The sequence below is a fragment of the Squalius cephalus genome, assembly GCF_949319135.1.
Source record: "Squalius cephalus genome assembly, chromosome: 14".
Lineage (NCBI taxonomy): Eukaryota > Metazoa > Chordata > Actinopteri > Cypriniformes > Leuciscidae > Squalius > Squalius cephalus.
Window position 1 is genome coordinate 9588746 of NC_137135.1, and position 19825 is coordinate 9608570.

Genomic DNA, 19825 nt, shown 5'->3' on the forward strand with positions numbered 1-19825 from the left:
GGCTGCACAATTTTGGGAATAGATTTTAGATTTTTCTGGCTAAAATTGTTTTTTAAAATTCACAGAATACACACACAAATGTTTCCAACAATATATAATGAACACCAGGTTTGTTGTGCCTTGTAGGCATAGGCTACGCACAGTGCTGCATAAAATAATAATAATAACAATAACCTATAGCAGCCTATAAATCTTTCAAAAGGATCACTTCAGTAACAACTATGTTAGAGAAAAATATATTGATTATCATATGTTACTTCAAATGTTTCCATTCGTTATGATGATATAAAATGACATGAAGCCTAATGTTTGGTGCGTTTTGCTTTTCAAACACACATGAAACATATGAAACATTCAAACGCACAGCGCGCTCCAAAATATGATACATTCAAACGCACAGTGCGCTCCAAAATATGATACATTGAAACACAGCGCGGTCCAAAATATGATACATTCAAACGCACAGTGCGCTCCAAAATATGATACATTATGGTTACCATATTATACATATCTACGTTTGAGCAGATATTCACAAACACAGTATTTAACAGTAAACACGGGTCTAAATATTATAATATTCACCATATATCTAGCAACAGTTCAACTGCAATGTGAAGTTGATGCAACAATATCATTTAACTAATATAATTAAGAATTTCGTGTCTTCCAAACTCAACGAAAAGCAGAGACTTATGAAGTTTGGTGCTTTGTTTTTGAGGTAACGAACGCGTTCACGTTCCATGTGGACGATTTGCATGTCAATCTCTTTTGCGCGCGTGGGCATGGTCAGATTAAAAATAATAAGCAAGGGTTTGAGAAGCTGGACATCTTGTTGGTTTTATACAAATTACTTAAACAGAGAATATTTGTTTTCAGTTTGAATCCGATCATTTAAAAGTACACACTTAAATGTTTATAAAGATATATGGCTCATAAGACAAGTATTTGCTGAGTTTTGTTTCAGTTTATAGACGTGCTCAAGAAAAAAAAGTTCACCGAGACGGAGAGGCAGAAAGCACACCCTGTTTATTTTCTTTATTTTACAAAAGCACAATGTTTTGATTTGATTGTAAGTGGACACATACAAAAGTAGACATCTCACAGATTCCTTTTTCATATATCTTTTTTCTGTATGACCACAAATGACGGAGTAATTTAAGTTTATTGTGCTACGTGAAGAAAATCCAGCAAAACGCGCCGGTGCGTTTGCCGACCTCAGAGGGTTAATGTTCAGTATGCGGATGTTTTGTCTTCTGCTGCGGCTCTCGAGGTCTGTGCATTTTTCTGTGAGTTGCTCCACTGTAAGCTTTAGCTTTCCCAAATCTTGTTCCATCTTAACCATCGTGTCAGAACAGGTGGAAGCATGATTTTCCAGGCTCGTTAATTTCGCAGCATGATCGTCCACCGTAACTTTAATCTCCGAAATTGCCGCGTTGGCCTCATTTTTGAATGTCGATAATTCCCCTCGGATAGTGACAGCGAGCTACTCAATTTTTGAGTCAATAATTTCTCCAATGTCAGATTTGATTAAAAGGAGTTGCGCGCGAAGAGAGGAGATCGCATTGAGGATAGCTGAATTATCGGACTCTGGAGTATCTTTCACAGGAGTTTCCTCCACATTGGCATCGGAGGCTGTCAAAGCCTGGTCTGGAGCTTTTCGAGATTTGCCCGGCATGTTTAGAAATCTGAACTAACTGAATCCTAAAGTCGGCTAGTAGTTTGCAGGATGCGGGACTGTAATTTTATTAGTGTTAACCCCCTGAGGTCGGCAATCACGCCGGCGTGATCTGCTCGTTTTTTTTTATATCAGTGCAAAATACTCTGTTGATTTTGATTTTACATACTTGTATTGTACATCATTCAAAACTGTTAAATGTCTTCTTTTATTTGTGTACACATAATAAAAACAAAATGTTGTGTTTTTCGTAAAACAAAGAAAATAAACATGATGCGCGTTCTGCCGTCTCTCAATGTGAAACTCATTCTGAAACGCGACAGAAAATTACCTGTAACTCAGCGAATGTTTGTCACACAGACTTGAAACGCATGTCTATACAACGCTTGGAATCTCTATTTTTAAAGTCTGTAAATTATATAAAAAACAAATATTCTATTTTTAAGTAATCCATACGAAAGCAGCGGCATGTACAGTTTCTCAAACGCGTCCTCATTAAATTTAATTTGAACACGCCTACGCGCGCACGAGCGATTGACATGCAAATGATCCATGCGGAGAAACGCAGACCTGTAAACGCCCTCATCACCTCAAAACAAAGAAGCAGAGACTTCGTAACTTACTCCTTTTCATCGCGTTTGGACGACTGTAAGCTGTGCTGTGCTGTGCTGTTTACCTTGAATTTGCCTCGGATTTACTTCAAACGCGATTTGAAGATGAGAAGATTTTTAAGGTAAGACATGTTAAACTGGTCGTGCCAGATTAAAATGTATGTTATGAAATGAGTTTGGAGTAAAAACATGAACTAAGCCTAATTTCATATATGTACATGTATATATAGACAGAAACGTGAAATGTGAACTAGAATGATAGGCAACCTTTCAGTGCTTGTATAGGCTACGTTTTCAACACGAGGATGTTTTTATATTCTATAATAAAACACAGCATGGTAAAAGTAGTATTATAATATTTAGACCCGTGTTTACTGTTAAGCCTACTGTGTTTGTGGATATCTGGTCAAACGTAGATATGTATGGTAACCATAATGTTTTATATTTGAGCGCGATCGCGTTTGAATGTATCAGATTTTGCAGCGCGATCGCGTTTGAATGTATCAGATTTTGCAGCGTGATCGCGTTTGAATGTATCATTTGAAAATTTGAAAAGCAAAACACACCAAACGGCTTCATGTTTTTACTATTATCTCATTTCATATCATCATAACGAATGGAAACATTTGAAGTAACATAATCAATATATTTTTCTCTAGCTTGGTTGTTACTGAAATATTTTGGAAGATTTATACTGCTATCTATTGTTATTATTATTTTACCCAGCACTGCGCATAGCTTATGCCTACAAGGCACAACAAACCTGGTGTTCATTATATTATATATTGTTGGAAACATTTGTGTGTGTGTGTGTATTTTATGAATTTTAAAAAGCAATTTTAACAAGAAAAATCTAATATTTATTTGCAAAATCGTGCAGGCCTTTCTCTTGATATCAGTATGTTCACTTTTTTTTCAGGGCCCAGATGCCACTGAGTCCTGCCGACTTCAACATCTCTATCTTCAAGTCTCTGTCTTTCAATAAGTGCTTTTTTTCCATTTGTTGTGTCAATTTGGATTATGTTGTGTAAATAAATCAAACAATCTAAAAGCCATTCTTTTTTAAATCTCCTCATTTACAGTATTGTGCAAGGTTGCTCAGAATGATAGGGGCCTGATAGCTCCTAATAGGGCCGTTAGGGAGTGTCTTTGTCTTTCTCAGGTGAGAAAAGCCATACATATTAATGAGCTTCCGCATAGAGCTTTCTCACACAAAACACGTCGTAAAAATTTTAAATCAATATATTGTCTTCTCTGAATGAGCAGTCAGGGTGATTTTCACATAGTTTTAGAGCAAATATTCTAGGCTACGTGATACAATTTTCAAAAGTCTTGTGAAGAAATAATCAGTAGGGGTTTCATGGCCTTATTTCAATGAGAATTTTTTTTTGTATTTTCACAAACCACGCATAAATGCCATTATCTCAAAACTACAAACTTTTACATACATGCTGTTGATATATTATTGTAGCAGAGTTTGTGCTGAATACAGTGTAATTAGACTTTAGCCATGAAAATGTGACAAGTAACAGAAATAACCAGAAATGTCAGAGCATGTCAGAACACCTCCAGGGCCCAGAAAACAGCTCAGACCTCAGAGGGTTAACAATTACTAAAGAGATGTTCTGACGAAGTTATATAAAAAAAATATACGGAGTCGTCGTGAAGTGTGTGCTACTCTCTCATGTCGAAACCGGAAGTCCTTCTTCCATTTTCTAATAATTGCTCCAACAGTTGTTGCCTTCTCACCAAGCTGCTTGCCTATTGTAATGTAGCCCATCCCAGCCTTGTGCAGGTCTACAATTTTATCCCTGATATCCTTACACAGCTCTCTGGTCTTGGCCATTGTGGAGAGGTTGGAGTCTGTTTGATTGAGTGTGTGGACAGGTCTTTTATACAGGTAATGAGTTCAAACAGATGCAGTTAATACAGGTAATGAGTGGAGAACAGGAGGGCTTCTTAAAGAAAAACTAACAGGTCTGTGACAGCCGGAATTCTTACTGGTTGGTAGGTGATCAAATACTAATGTCATGCAATAAAATGCTAATTCATTATTTAAAAATCATACAATGTGATTTTCTGGATTTTTGTTTTAGATTCCGTCCCTCACAGTTGAAGTGTACCTATGATAAAAATTACAGGCCACTACATGCTTTGTAAGTAGGGCTGAAACGATTAGTCGACAATAGCCCCGTTTACATGTAGCATTGTATTCCGATTATAACCAGTTTAAAAGTCCAATCAGAATGAAAATGCTCCATGTCAACACCTCAATCGGAATAAAAATGCTCAAACCGATTGAAATTTCAGTCGGATTGAAGGGGGTGGAATAAACCTTTTCATGAACCGATCAAACGAAAGATCACACCATGTAAACGAGCTGATCCGATTACTTTGAGTACGTCTTTCTGCGCATGCCTGGTTTTGCGCCAGATAATTCTGTCAGCTAACATTACGCCTTCTGTTTGTGATCCGTTGTGGATTCTGATCACCGTATAAGGTAGGAATATTTATACCCGATGCAAAAAACTATGCGCGCTAACCATTACCATAGTAAACATGGTAAATATGAACGCTTGAAGAAATCAGACAAATCATAAGTTATCTTAATCCTGTTTTTATTTTATCTCTTTATACTGGACTATCCTCTTTTAAATATAACTGTATCCTTCTCGGAGAGAGTGCTAAAGCTCCTCAGGTCAAATTTCTGGTGGCATATTTGTAGAAATTATCATTCTTTCTAAATGTGATGTAAATGTCCTGTAACTAGGCTACCACAAACAGAAACAGACGCGACTGAATAATTGTGTGTCCTCTTTCTTTTGTGAACGTTCACAAACGTCATAAACGGTAAACCACTTTATTTCTGTGTGACTAATGTGCAATTTTGACACAAATTAATTCATTATGATGTATCGCTTTTTATTGTAAACCTGTGGTAAAACATCTATTCTTGGGTTTTAAATATTCAATTAAACAACAAAAATGCCAGCAAGCGGTCGCTCTTGTTTTGCGATCACGCTGTTTCCAGTGATTTCTTTCTGATTAGTTTTCTGATAAAACTTCCATTTTATTGGTGAAATGATGGGTTAGTGTGACGTTGTTCCAGAGAGGCGTGTTACGGGCGTGTTTTAGTGAAGCGCTGTGGAGCTTCTGGCTCCACTGCGCAGTGGAAACGCAGCAGATTTTGGGCACGGTGCGAACGTTACTGGCCCGAGGCTATTAGCCTGGCAAGGCCCGTTTAAAGCCCTGGCTCGCACTGGCCCGACATTGGAAACGCGGTTAATTCCTAACGTACAACTAACGCGACGATTAAGTGATGCACCATCTTGATAGGATTGAAAACGTGGGGAATAATGAGCTTCCAGATCCGGCAGACAAGCTGTGTGCGCATGTCACAAAATGATTTCGATTGGAAGCTTCAGCACATGTAAAAACCTGATCGGTTTAGATAACATCCCATGTAAACAGTCAACCGGAATCCGTCAATCAGAACGATCTCAATCAGAATAGCTAAAAAGTGTGCATGTAAACGGGGCTATTGTCGACAACGTCGACAATAAAAAATTGTCGACAAATATCTTTGTTGTCGAGTAGTCGTTTGATCCCACGTGACCTAATGTAAGGGCCTGCAATATCGCTATTTGACCGCTACGGCGCTGTAGCGCTAGAGTGTAATGGGCCTTTCACACAGGACGCGGTATGCGCGGCGCTTGCCGCTGGGTTCAGCGTTGCCCTTCAGATACAACGCGATTTATATACTTTAATATCTGAATCAAAACAAGAATCATGAAGTCAGCTCTTTTTTAGAGTAAAACATTTATTCAAACATTAATCCTGAAACTAAAAAACAAATTATATACTAGCCGTTCATCCATTTTGATTTCCGTGCTTGTTTGGATCCCCCGATTCTATTGGCCGCGCTGGTAATCGTCACAGAGCGCAGCGGCAAAAGTTGAACTATTTTGAACTTTGACCGCGGCGTGCGCGTGAGCACGCCAATGATGCGCACCGCTGCGCTTGCGCTTTGGTAGACGCAGCAACAAAACGTCCTTGCGCGGCGCAGGCCATTGAAATGAATGGGTTTTATAGCGCAGCGCCGCGCATACCGCGTCCTGTGTGAAAGGCCCATAATGCAGCCGTTACAAATGCTATTGCGGTAGAAGAAAACACAGCGCGAATTATGACGGAGTGCAAACGAATCCGAACTAGCAAGGTGTGTAAAGTTTCACAAAACTGCAAACCAAGAATGCTGTCGTATGCAATACATGCAAGGCGGAACTTGCTTTTCACGGGAGCACAACATGCATGTTAAAACACTTAAAGAGGAAAAACCTGGCACGAGACGAGCCGGTGAGAGGTGAATATTCTCCAGCTGAAGCTAAATAACTAGCAGTAAATCTCTTTTTAGAGAATGCAATACTACTAATAATAGCAATAATATTAACAATAATAATATAATAACAATAATAATATAATTACAGTAATGTGATGATTTATTTTTGCATAGAATAAAGCTTGATCGAGCTTAGGAGTCAGGGCTGTTTTTTATTATTGTAGCTCTATTAGGTAACGTTATTACAGTATTATCCCTTGCCTGTATTTTGTTACATATTCATGAAGACTTACAAAATGAGATGTTATGAAGAATATCATGTCAGTTAATTTTTTATACTGTAAATTAAAAGGTGAATGAGAATGTCTCTGTCAGCTCAGCTCAATTGTCATATCAATTTAAAAAAAAAAAAAAAATTCTTATAATAATTGTTTGCAGTTTAAGTGTGTCTGTAATGCAGCTGATAAATTTTTTTGTTTATTTTTTTCTATTGAAAGAGAACAGAATATTTAACCAATGCTTAGAGAGCATTTGTGTGTGATTTGAGTTGGACAGAAATCTGAAAACTTAAAGAGAATGACCTGTTTAGTTGCTCAAAGCTCATTAAAACAACCATTTCAAAAGCTGAAGTGATTTTCTTTTTTTATATTATAGTTAGAATATGTATAACTCAGTGTTTTAACTAATTGAAAAAGCTGAATAATCGTTCCAAACGTACTGATTAGTCGGTGAAATAATCGATGAATAGTCGATTAATCGTTCTAATAATCGTTAGATTAATCGATTATCAAAATAATCGTTTGTTGCAGCCCTATTTGTAAGTAGGAAAACTAGCAAAATCAGCAGTGTATCAAATACTTGTTCTCCCCACTGTATATATATATATATGTATATGTATATGTGAGGTGCAAATCATTGCCAGTAAAATTGACTATTAACTTATGAAAATCTGTTACATCCAAAACCATATAAATACAAAAGATGTATTGAAAGATGTATAGAATAAATGTGCCATATTAGTAACCATTAATATTTTAATAATAAAATTGAGTAAACAGTGCTGTGAGGGGTTTCCAATCCGGCTCCTGGAGGGCCAATGACCAACAGAGTTCAACTCCAACAAACACACTTGCCTGGAAGTTTCTAGAAATCCAGAAGATCTTGATCTAAGACCAACCTTGGTCTATGGTAACCAACAATAGAAATTCACTGTATCACTGTGCAAGCGACAAAGTTTCTGCCTGTGTGGATGAAGCTTAATTGACCTATAAAGGACACTGGATTGGTGCATCCCAACTTTAAATGCTTTGCTATTCTTAATAGTAAAAACATAATGCTGTGATCATCATCTTTTACAGAAACGCTCCAAGCAGAGGAAGATGCAGCAGAAAGCTTTACGCAAGCGCCAGCTGAAGGAGCAGAGACAGGCTCGCAAAGAGAGATTGAGCGGCCTCTTCCTGAATGAGGAGGTCCTTTCACTTAAAGTCACAGAGGAGGAAGATCATTGTGATGATGTTGATGTATTGATGTGACGAGAGTGAATTATTCAGTGTTCCTTCTAAGCCTCTTCCAATGCAGCATTAATTACTCTGTTCTAGACATCTCTCGGCAACCAGGGGCCTGATGTATAAACGTTGCGTGTGCACAAAAAAAGGCATTGAAATATGTGTACGTAATTTTCCACGCACAAAACAGGATTTATAAAAAAAATAAACTTAGCGTAAATATGTGCGTACGCATTCTTTTACTGGAGTGAGCAAAGTAATGAAGTAAACAGAATGATTATAAACTGTTTTCATTTTGATGCATTTCATACACCTTTCGATTAAATATTCCACTCATTAATGGAGTTAAGCACTCAAATTGCATAGTCATTATCCAGAAATTAAACAAAAATGATGAATTTAGAAATATTTGTAGTGGATGTGCTGCTTTGAACTCTTTTCCTGTGGCATGCTAGCCTGGCTAACGTCAGACCTCTTTCTCATTGAGACGTGGTCTGGGAACCACGTTAATTTTCTCGTATTTGAGGCGTGGTTTACGAATGCCCAGAGCCGTTTATTGGGCGCTACAAATGTCTATCAAATGCGCCTGTACGTAGCTCATAGCCAATTGTTTCAATTATACCAGATGACGTATGTAGAGCAACAGAAATTGGACAAGGAAGAAGACGAAATAAACTTGCATTCTAAACTACTTAGAACACTATCTAAGGCTGCATCGAAAGGTAACTTCGTGTCTGCTGCCATGTTGGATCCATAGATATAAACAAACTGCTTCGGTGTGTCGCATAGACGTCGTCATCGTCTTGCTGCTCCCTCCCCGTTCTGTGATTGGTCCCCTCGCTGAGGCGCAAATAAAAAAATTCACGCCTAGCAGCGTGAATAAAATCGCGCTGCGCTCAAGGCAGCATGGGGAAACCCAGGCTAGTGGCATGCTACATTTTCATGTTTTAGTGACAGCGAAGAGTGCTAGGCGCATGATAATTTCTCTTTAATCTAAATTCCATTACTCTTGTTCTGAGAAAATATTTCTAGCAAGAACAATAATCAATGATGCACACTTTTGTTCACTGGTAGAGCGGTCCATTGGCCGGTTTGAATGGGTCCGATGACAACACTGACAGAAGACCTGCATGCAGCAGTGGTTGTACAATGTCATGAGCAGTTAGACGGTATCCTAATGATAACAACAACTGTGATCTTCCCAACATTGTGAAAAATACAATTGTATTTGAAGGAAACTAAGATTTGCACATTTTACTTTAAAAATGTTTTGTCGAAGAGTCAGACAGTTGTATTTACACTGCAAAAAATAAGGCCAGTCTGTTTCCATTAAAAATATATAAACATTCTAAAACATATGTTTACCTTTATAGGGACAATTGCATTGATTTTATTTGTTTAAAACAATTAAAAATGCTGTTTGGCCAGTGAAAAAGAAAGAGAAAAGCTCTTCACTGAAAACCTTCTCTGAAAAATAGGCCTTATTTTATACAATTTAGCTTTTGCAGATATTTTGATATATTTATTCTAAAACAAGACAAGGATACTGTAATTTGACTGCACATTTATAGTTTGTATCTCATATTTTCCCAATGTCTTGTACCGTTAAACATGGTATCACGTGGATGGGGATATGCATATGATAATGATATGCAGATGACGTTATGCATTGTGAAACTAGCTCCATATATTTATTTCGAGGTGGAGGTGCATGTACGTACAATCTTCTGCTGACTGGGTTTTATAAAGGGAATTTTGCGCACACACTTTTAGGAATGAAATCTACGCAAGGTTTTATACATGAGGCCCCAGATCTTTAGTTGTAATAATAAAGTCTCTCTGCAGTTATCCTAACAGTAAATGCTGTCTGATCAACAGTACATGCTGTCTGTTACCAGCGCAGTACAATTTTAATCAGCACATACTGTAAATTATAGGGATTTTTTTAATGGTTTGCCTGACTAGTGATGAACGTTAAACCTTAGAGTCGGATAAATATGGAGGGCATTGAAAAAAAAATATATTTTGTTACGTAAAAAAAAAAAAAGAAAAGCGTTTTGACTCTTGCCCAGAAGAAAAAACATCCAGACACTTTACAAATTCAGGTTCTTAAATAGTGTTTAAAAACATTAAAAGGACAGTGACAACTATTTGAAAATATATTTCATCATGTTATATAATGACATCATTCGTATGTACATAATTTATTGGGTAATTATTGCTTGTAGAAGTACATACAGTATGAACTAAGGCATAGAGGGAACACTGACAAATGAAGTCATTGCATTCATTTTGTATCTACTTTAAATTTATTTGAAAGGTCATACAAATATGTTTTGGGACTTTTTGACATTTAAATTTCATATTACAAACTAATAGAACACGATACCTGAAAAAATATTACTTTGCTCTCTTTTAGCAAAACTGGAGAAAGGTAATATTTCCTAATTTTTATTGTGAGTTATATATTGTAAATGAGGGGACTACTTTTTAGTTTAAAAAAAATACATTACATCTTGGAATTTAAGGTTATGCAACCTTAAGATTAGCATTAGTTTAGTTACAAAACTTCATTTTTTTTTAAACCTTGCAAATGTGTTTTTTAAGCATTCTTTATCCATTTAAACATCCCTTTATTGCAAATGTGCAGAAAACAACATTGTGCAAAAATTAAGATTTTAATGTAAAAAACAAAGGATTAACCTAAAAAGTATTGTTTTTCTTTGGTCTCTCTAAAGATAAATGGGCAAATATTCAAACAATGGGATGATTCCCAAAATTCTGTTTAGTTGCAATGTGTCTAAATAACATACATTTTTAGAGAAGACCATTTTGTTATTCTTTACACTATTTGTAAGACTAGTACATAGATATTTTGATCCGGATATATAAATGTGTAAGATGAAGTTAGTATGACTTAACTGCTTTGCTGAAATGTCTGAATATTCTTAATTTCATCAAATAAAATCAAAGTATGACATGATTGAGGTGTGAAATATATTGCACGACATATAGCTTTTGTGTCAATTATATATTTTCTTGACATGAAATACTTTCAGCATTTAAATCTATCTTTACAGTAAGTGTATTGTCTTGGCAGTCATGTAAGTAATTGTGCACTCAAACATTTAGCATTTTTATAAATGAGAATTAAACATAGTTTAGAGAGTTATTACTCTATAAATATGTATCATTATTTATTTAGTCATTTGAAAGGCTTTTTTGGCTAATGTGCAAGCAATAGGTTAATTTTAACAAATGGTATAATAATAACCATTTAGGAATTGTTCTTACTATGGAAGGTAATGCAGCCTTTTAAAATTATTTGCCAATGCACAGTAATTAGAGATTTTCTGAATTGCTAAAACATTTCTCGAAACCTTAAACAAAACCAAATCTTCAAACTACATTCAGAGAACATCTGACTCTTCTGGCAAAATCAAACAATTGCCTCAAAATCATTTTATCTGTGCTCAAAATCAAATAATGCTTTCAGACAGTCAAAATATAAACACCACAGATGATTCATTAGACACTACATAAAAAAAGAAAAGAAAAGAATACAGCATCCAAAGCATGCAGTTACAGAAAAAAATAATAATATTGTAACAGTAAACAAATTTTGCAATGTATAAACGTATAGTAATCGCAACTTACAGTTGTAAAGTCATTAAACTGTATACTGTGTGCACTTCAAGTTTGTATTGAATATTACTGAGTGTCTATATATTCAGCACTTGGATACTGTAGCCAAAAAGTATTTTTTTAAACTCTAAATGAAAAGTATGTTAAAGTACACTCAAAAGAGTTGTGTAACTGCAAAATCAAAGTCAGTGAGAGATTCATTCAGCCTCAGCGTGATATCTTCGTCTTGGGTCCGACCTGCGGACTCACAGGCAATGTCGTCTCTGGTGTGATGGATCCAGCCTTGACAACACTGTCCACACCTTGATCTTTGTAACGAGTTAGCTCTAAGAAATATTAATAATCAATCATAACTTATTATAATTGATTATGAATATTTGGATCAGTTAATAGAATTAACTTAATGTAGTAAAATTAATATTACAATCAACCCACCTGTTCGTCCCGTGAACACTCAGCGTTAATTGTTTATTAATTCTAAGAAATGTTCATTTCCGGGGGAGGGAAATGTCTTTCTTACTGTACAGTACTACTAAGAGCCTGTAGTCAAAATCTAAATCGTAAAGTAAACTTTGTTGCAAGCAGAGAATCAGAACCAAATACGTATTGTGCACAAGTTTTATTAACTAAATCACAAACTAAACACATACATACATGCATAGGTAAAATGGTGAGTGACAGAATGGAACCGGAAGCAGGAAATGGAACTATGGGAAAGATCCATTTAACTATGAAAAGAACTTCTTTTCTTCTTTTGAGAAGAAGATCTTGTCATTTTCAGAGTACCTCATTAAATGTATACTTGCATGGCCTTTACAGCGGAAACATTTCGATGGTTCCATGAGTCTAAATCGATTTCTTCACCGTTGAATGAAGAGAAGTTGGTGAATTTGAGTGGTTTGTTTGACACTGTTCTGGTTGAAGCTTTTCTCTCTCTCCATGAGCACATGCAGATTGTGACCTGCCGGCCCTGGGCCGGAGAGGCCACGTAGGCAGCCAAGGAGTGAGGAAGTCGGAAGAGTTGATAGTTGCCCATTCAGTGATGGTAAAGTTGCAGTTTTCTTCTGAGTTGGATTGAAGAAAATACAGTCTTGACTCTGTTGGGACAGTGAAGGCATAGCAGGCTGTGGTCAAGGCCTGCCAGGGCCCATGGGCCCCAGTGGGGGTCCCCACAGACATCAACCTGAAGAAGCAGCAGTAGAAGCCAGAAGAAGAGAGAGTGGGTCACTGTGAAATTGTCTCTAATAAAGCCTGAGAAAGGCCCCACCTCTCCGGGTTTGCTTGACCAATGAGAATGGTGGAATTTTCAAGCGGGAAAATTCCTCTGTGGTTGATTTATGAATATTTGTTTTAAGTGTGCTCATTTGCATGTGCAGCTGGATTGGTTTCTGATGAAGAAACTAAGAAAGATTCATGTAATACTAATATGTTGCGCAGCTATCGGCATATCATGTACACAATCATTTCGATCTTCAAAGTACCAATTTATAGAGACCAAACATGGTATAGGTAGGGTTACATTGACCATTGGTTCTATCATAAAATACACAGTATCAAAAAAATAATAGAATTAGAAGACACTACACAAGACAGTAAATCATTCACACAATTTTCTGGGATGCATGTTCATTTATAGATCAGTTTGTCTATAAATGAATGCAGCAAAGTCTGTTTTGAGGCCTGTTTCTGTCTTCCCTATGGTCTCTGCCTTGACCACATGACCACATTTTTAACAGCAATAAAACCAACTTATCTGATCGTAGTCATGGTAACCAAGACTCTTCTTGCCCTTGTTGGGGGAATGGGACCATAGATCCCATGAGTTTTAAAGATTATTTGTTACATATAACAAATAATTGTCTGATTTGTCTCAGTTGTTACATCTTTCTCATCCTCTTCCTCCTCATCCACCACCTCTTACACATACTCTTCCTCTCCTTTTCAGGTTGTTTCCATTTATCGTTCATATCAACATTCAGTGCACCTGTATCACCCGAGCACTCTGTAAAGTTGGTTTGATCACATCATTAGAAACAAGTTTGAACAGTCGCTGTGTATAAAAAAATACAACTGTGTTGTAGTTGTTTAACTTTTACCTGCATGAAATTTGCAAATGGTGTCTAACTGCCTGAACTTGTTTAAGGTTTTGCAGAAAGAGTGATTTATTCGCCAAATTGGTTTAGGCTATTGAGAATTTGGTTCAGAGAATGAGGTTTAGTGTCTTAGAAATTCAGAAATATGTTAAATGCTTTATTAAAGGTTATGCCAATAATTGGAAGTAACAACAGATAAAAAAAAAAAAAAAAATCATTAACATTAGGTGATGCTCTTAAAGGAGAACTTGACCTTCTTGACCCTGGCCAGTGGCCACCTCAGAAATGGGTGCCGATCTTTAGGGATTGTGTTAACGGGATGTAGGCATGCATGTGAAATTTTTTATTTGGCCTTCATTTTTCATTCATGCAAATGAAAGTGTATTCATTTGGTTTGCACAAGTGGGAGGGCCTGAGAAGTTCATGTCTAGTGATTAGTCAGCCTGCAATGTCATTGCTGCTTGATCTTGTATACGCACATATATATTCAAGCGCGCAAACCTATAGACTAAACACGTAATACGCATGTGCACGGCGTCAGTGTTTTCACAGGTTTGCGTTTTCAAAGCTTGCGCAGAGATAAAAAATAAAATTATATATATATATATATATATATATATATATATATATATATATATATATATATATATATATATATATTCTTCAAGGCTTGCACCTTAGAACCTATTTCAGGGAAACCTTGCGAATCATGGAACCATTTGCGTTCTCGAGCCACCAGGCACTGTTGTTGTGCAGATGAGAGGGCCAGAGCGTTTTCTGTTAGAATGGTGACATGTTAGCGGCCACTAAGTTAATAACTAATGATCTTTGCAACGGAAGTGAATCAAGCAAAACTAACTTTAGCTGGACAATAACTTTATTCTAGAGCTGCTGTAAAGCCAAAACAATCTCTGTTACTTTAATTTCTTATTATCTCTGTAAAGCCGCTTTGAAACAGTCCATATTGTTAAAAGCGCTATATAAATGCAGGTGACTTAACTTGACCAGCCTATAGAATAATTTGTCAACATCATATATGATATCACTTATGTCACACATGACTGTTAAAACACGGCCAAATTCTGACAGTAACATACTGTTTTCCATTAAAACAGTAATGTTTTCTATTACTTTATAAAACAATGCATTTTGGGCAACATTTTTCACTTTAAGCAATTTCTGTTACTGTCCATTTCAACACAAATGTATTTATGTATTACGGTTTTGAACTGTAGTAGGCATTTTGGGCTGGTCCATTTGAAACAAAATTATAATGATGCTAAACGAGTGTTTCACAGGGAATATAGGGGGCGGGGGGTGTTGAGTGTTTTAAGGTGTAACTTAACATATTTTACCATTTCTCTTGTCCCCCCACTCTCCTCTCCTCCTAATACTTCAAACAATAACAATGATAATAAAGTATGCATCGCACACACAACGAAAGTGTTATTATTATTATTTTTTTTTTTTCACTCATCATCCTCCAGCTATCCATACACATCCCACCGTTGTCCATTGGTGGAAATGAGATGTGATGATGCTTTGGACTTTGTGGGGTATACAATATAGGGATTGTGTGTTCTCTCATGCAGGACTTGGCACTCACTATGACTTAGGGGAATAAGAATAAGCACAGGCATCCTTTGAAGGGATGTTCTTTAACCTCATTAAGGAGGAGGGGGAGAAGAAGAAGAGGGTAGAGAGAAAAAATATTTATATATATATAAAAAATCAATTAATAATAATAATAAGTTGTGTGCATTAAATTAATTTACACATAGATATGCATACATAACTTATATTAGATAAAATTCTCAGTTTCTCAGGCAAAATGTGGTGCATTTTTTAAATATATTTTATTTACAATTTTGAGTTATATTACAAAAAAACAAAAGCATAAACAGTGACAACCAAAAAAACAACAACAAAAAAAGCAAAACCTTTTGGATTGCCCCAGTCAGCAAATATATACAAAATTATTATTTAAAATATAAACAAATTACAATATTCACAGTTTTATAAATCAGATAATTCACCACAGGAGAAGAAAATAGAAAAAAAAAAAAAAAAAAAAAATTCTATAAGGGGAGGATTACAGAATATATCATTGTTAAACTTCTCAAGAGAGGTCCCTATGTGGCTTCAAATCTTTTTTGTAAGCAGAGCTCACCAAAACGTAACAGTTCCATTTGGATAATACAAAACATCTCATTTAACCATCTCTGTAAACAAGGGGCTTGTGAAGTTTTCCAGTTGAGGAGTATTACTTTTTTGGCTGCAATCAAGCCTACCATTAGAGCATGCTGATGAGTATGAGGGATAGTATCCATTATATCAGAATAGCCAAAATTTGTCAGATTGTGGTCAGGTTGACTGTTAATTCTGTATGCGCTTGAAAACAATTCAAAATTGTAAGACCAGAAATCATACAGAATAGGGCAAAACCAAAATAAATGTGCCAATGTCCCCTCCGCCATCTTGCACCTATCACATTGAGAAGATATGGAGGGAAATATTTTGTTTAATCTAGTTTTGGAGTAATAAATGCGGTGTATATTTTTTAACTGGATTAATTTATATCTCAAATTTACAGAACAGCTCTTTATTATCGACAGTCCTTCTTCCCAGATCTCATCTGAAACTTCATTGTTCAGCTCAGTAGACCAGGCTAAGGTGGTTGGTGCACATAGATGTTGCAAAAGCACAAACAAAACAAGATACAAAATGTCTGGTTTCAGGATTAGAAGATAAAAGATCATGAATAATATGTTTTTTTGTGTGGAATATTTTTCTTTACATAATTTCTGATTATTGAATAACGGAAGAAGTGAGACTGTGGGAGTGCAAACTTACTTTTAAGTTGCGGGAAAAAAACGCAAATTGATCCAGTATATAGAGATCTTCTATACAGCATAAACCATTTCTCCTCCATCCTGAAAAAGCTTCATCAATCTGAGACGGCTCAAACGAAGGATTGCATGATATTGGTGTATTGATTGAGACTTTTGGTAATTAATAGAGTTTATCTGATTATTTATCTGATAGAGATAGAAACTTAGGGAGAGTAACCATCTTTATCACATTCACACGGCCAATTAGTGATAAAGGAAGCAGTTTCCAGCGTTCAATGCTTAATTTGAGTTTGTTAATCATGTCTAAAACATTTTGATTAACCAAATATTTAGAGTTGTTTCAGAATTTTCAGACCAAGATATGTAAAGTGATCCTCAACTATTTTAAATGGTATACTGTTTAAAATGGTTTCACTTAAGTTATTTGTTATGGGCATAAATTCACTTTTACTCCAATGTATTGAATATCCTGAAAGTTTAATAAAGTGTCAATGTGATCTAAAACTTTAGGGACAGAAACCACAGGATCTGTTACACATAGTAACAGATCATCTGCATATAAATTAACCAGACTTTCAATGCTGCTCAATGAAATACCATAAATATGTGGATGAGTTCTGATTCCTACAGCTAATGGCTGTAGTAGTGCAATGTTGAAAAGAAGAGGTGAGAAAGGATCACCTTTTCGTACGGTGCAGTTCAAAGGAGCTGGATCTAATACCATTGGTCAAAATAGATGAGGACAGATGGAAATAAACTATTTTTATTCAGCATAAATCTGTCCCGTTTTAGTGCCTCAAACATATATGGCCATTCAATCTGATTGAAGGCTTTTTGGGCATCTAGTGAAATAACAGCTGTGGGATTGTTGACTAATTGATGGTCTGCATATAAAATATTTAGTAGTAGGCGGTCATTACAAAATGAAAAACTTCCTGGAATAAACCCAGTTAGGTCAGGATATATAATCGTTGAGATATGTTGTGCTAACCTGGAGGCCAGTGTTTTAGTCAATACTTTTTTATAAAAATTTTACCTTTTTTTTGGACAAATTAAAAAAATTGGGTGTTCATCGGAGGGGTCCAAGACCCCAGGACTTTTGTCGCACTTGAACCATGAATACACACACACACACACACACACACACACACACACACACACACACACACACACACACACACACACACACACACACACACACACACACACACACACACACACACACACACACACACACACACACACACACACACACACACACACACACACACAAATTAAATGGATTCGAGAAGTTTTATGGTTGAAATTTAAAAAAGTAACAAATCCTTCCCTCGCAGGTTAATTTTACCCCCATAGGAATGAATGGAATGCAAGGAATGCTTCAGTACAAAAGCCTAAAAATGCTCAAAATTCAAACTAAAAATGCTAAAACTTTACCAAAAAATTATTTTAGAATGTCTACATGTGTATCTGAATGCATACTGAAGAGAAACTGATTTTAGGACCCAGCGGAACAGCTCATTTGCTCCAAATAGTGCTATAAGGCCATCTAGAGTCATGGCTAGAGTCATGAAATATCATGTTATATTATTTTTTTTTGCCACAAGACACCCAATGTAAGATATTTTGAGCTGAATCAAAAGGTTTGTGCATGAAATTATGAGCTATTTTGAATGTAAGTTGAAAGAATGTGAGGAATGTGCTTAAATTACTAAATTACTATTTATGTATTATTATTGATTAAATCTAGACATTTAAAGGTAAATATATATATAATAAGCTTTCTGGACCAAAAAAAATAAAAAAATAAATTCGGGTCTCCCCTCAATTGCCTTGCAAGCAACCTTACAGGTTTATCTCCCAACTCAAAGTTCTTCTGTTTAAGTTTGAGGAGAAGGTTACTTATTTGTCCATTCAGGATAGAATATGAAATATAGAATTCAATTTTTATTATAGTCAGCCTTATTGTCAGACACTCTGCTTGTTCGAGTACTGGCAGAGTTTCCTCTATTTCCCAAAGCCGACTATTTGAAGCCTGTTTTTTTGGATGACTCAAATTATACGATATGGCCTCTCATTACAACTTTATAAGTATCCCACAAAATTGAATCTGAAACTTCTCCATTGTCGTTAGTCGCAAAAAAACTATGACATAAAAGTTGAGTCTTTAATTAACATTGGGTTAAAACGCCAACAGTAATTTCACTTTAGCAAACTGGGCTATGATCAGATACTAATATTAGAAACCAATTCGGAAGTTACCAAAAGTAATCAATTCTATTGTATGATTTATGAACATGACAATAAAACAAATAATCTCTATAAAATACAATACAATGTTTATTTATAAAGCACAAAAACAACCGAAGTTGACCAAAGTGCTGTACAAGAAAAAAAAAATATTTCCAAATGATAAAACACAATAAACCTCAAGCTGTAAAATAGATGAACAGCAAGTCAAGATATATTAAATGCCAAAGAAAATACATGAGTCTTAAGAGTAGATTTAAAAATAAAAATGGGGCAAATTTAAAAATGGGGTAGTTCTGATATGAACCGGGAAACTATTCCATAGATTAGGGCCGATAACAGAAAAGGCACAATCACCTCTATTTTTTTGTCTTGTCCTGGGAACTTGCAATAATCCAGAAATAGCAGATCTAAGTGACCTTGACTGAGGCCCCGTCCACACTACTGCGTTTTTGTTTAGAAACGGAGAATTAAAACGAATACAATCTCCGTCCACACCAGCGTTTTTAGCTGCGTATTAGAATTGATCTCCGTCCACATTAAAACGACTGAAAACGCGGATCACGTGACCATTCACCAACACTGGGCATGCGCGTGCCGGTGTAAACAGGAAACGGATTGACTATTCCTCAGATTTGATGAAGAAGAATGTAGCTAACATTACCGCTGCACACGAGAATTGTCAAACATCGATCGAATTGGCAGTTATAGCATTGTAAAATGCAGAATTTAGGGAAGGAAGGGAAGGATACGCCATGACCGATGACACCCAATCATAGAGCCGAGCGTGAGCTTCTGCGTCATCGTTTCTAAAGTCCTCCGTTTTGACCCGTCCACACTAAAACGCCCTCCGGAGAT

General features: G+C 36.0%; 1 protein-coding gene across 1 annotated transcript in view; it reads left to right on the forward strand.

Moving 5' to 3' along the window:
- The window catches only part of fam199x (family with sequence similarity 199, X-linked), a 70787-nt gene extending 61011 nt beyond the window's left edge, over positions 1 to 9776 (forward strand). The window contains exon 7 of the mRNA XM_079892464.1: positions 7981 to 9776. Coding sequence (XP_079748590.1) covers positions 7981 to 8154 — 174 coding nt within the window. The 3' untranslated portion in view covers positions 8155 to 9776. The remainder of the gene's footprint in view (positions 1 to 7980) is intronic.
- The last annotated feature ends 10049 nt before the right edge of the window (positions 9777 to 19825 follow it).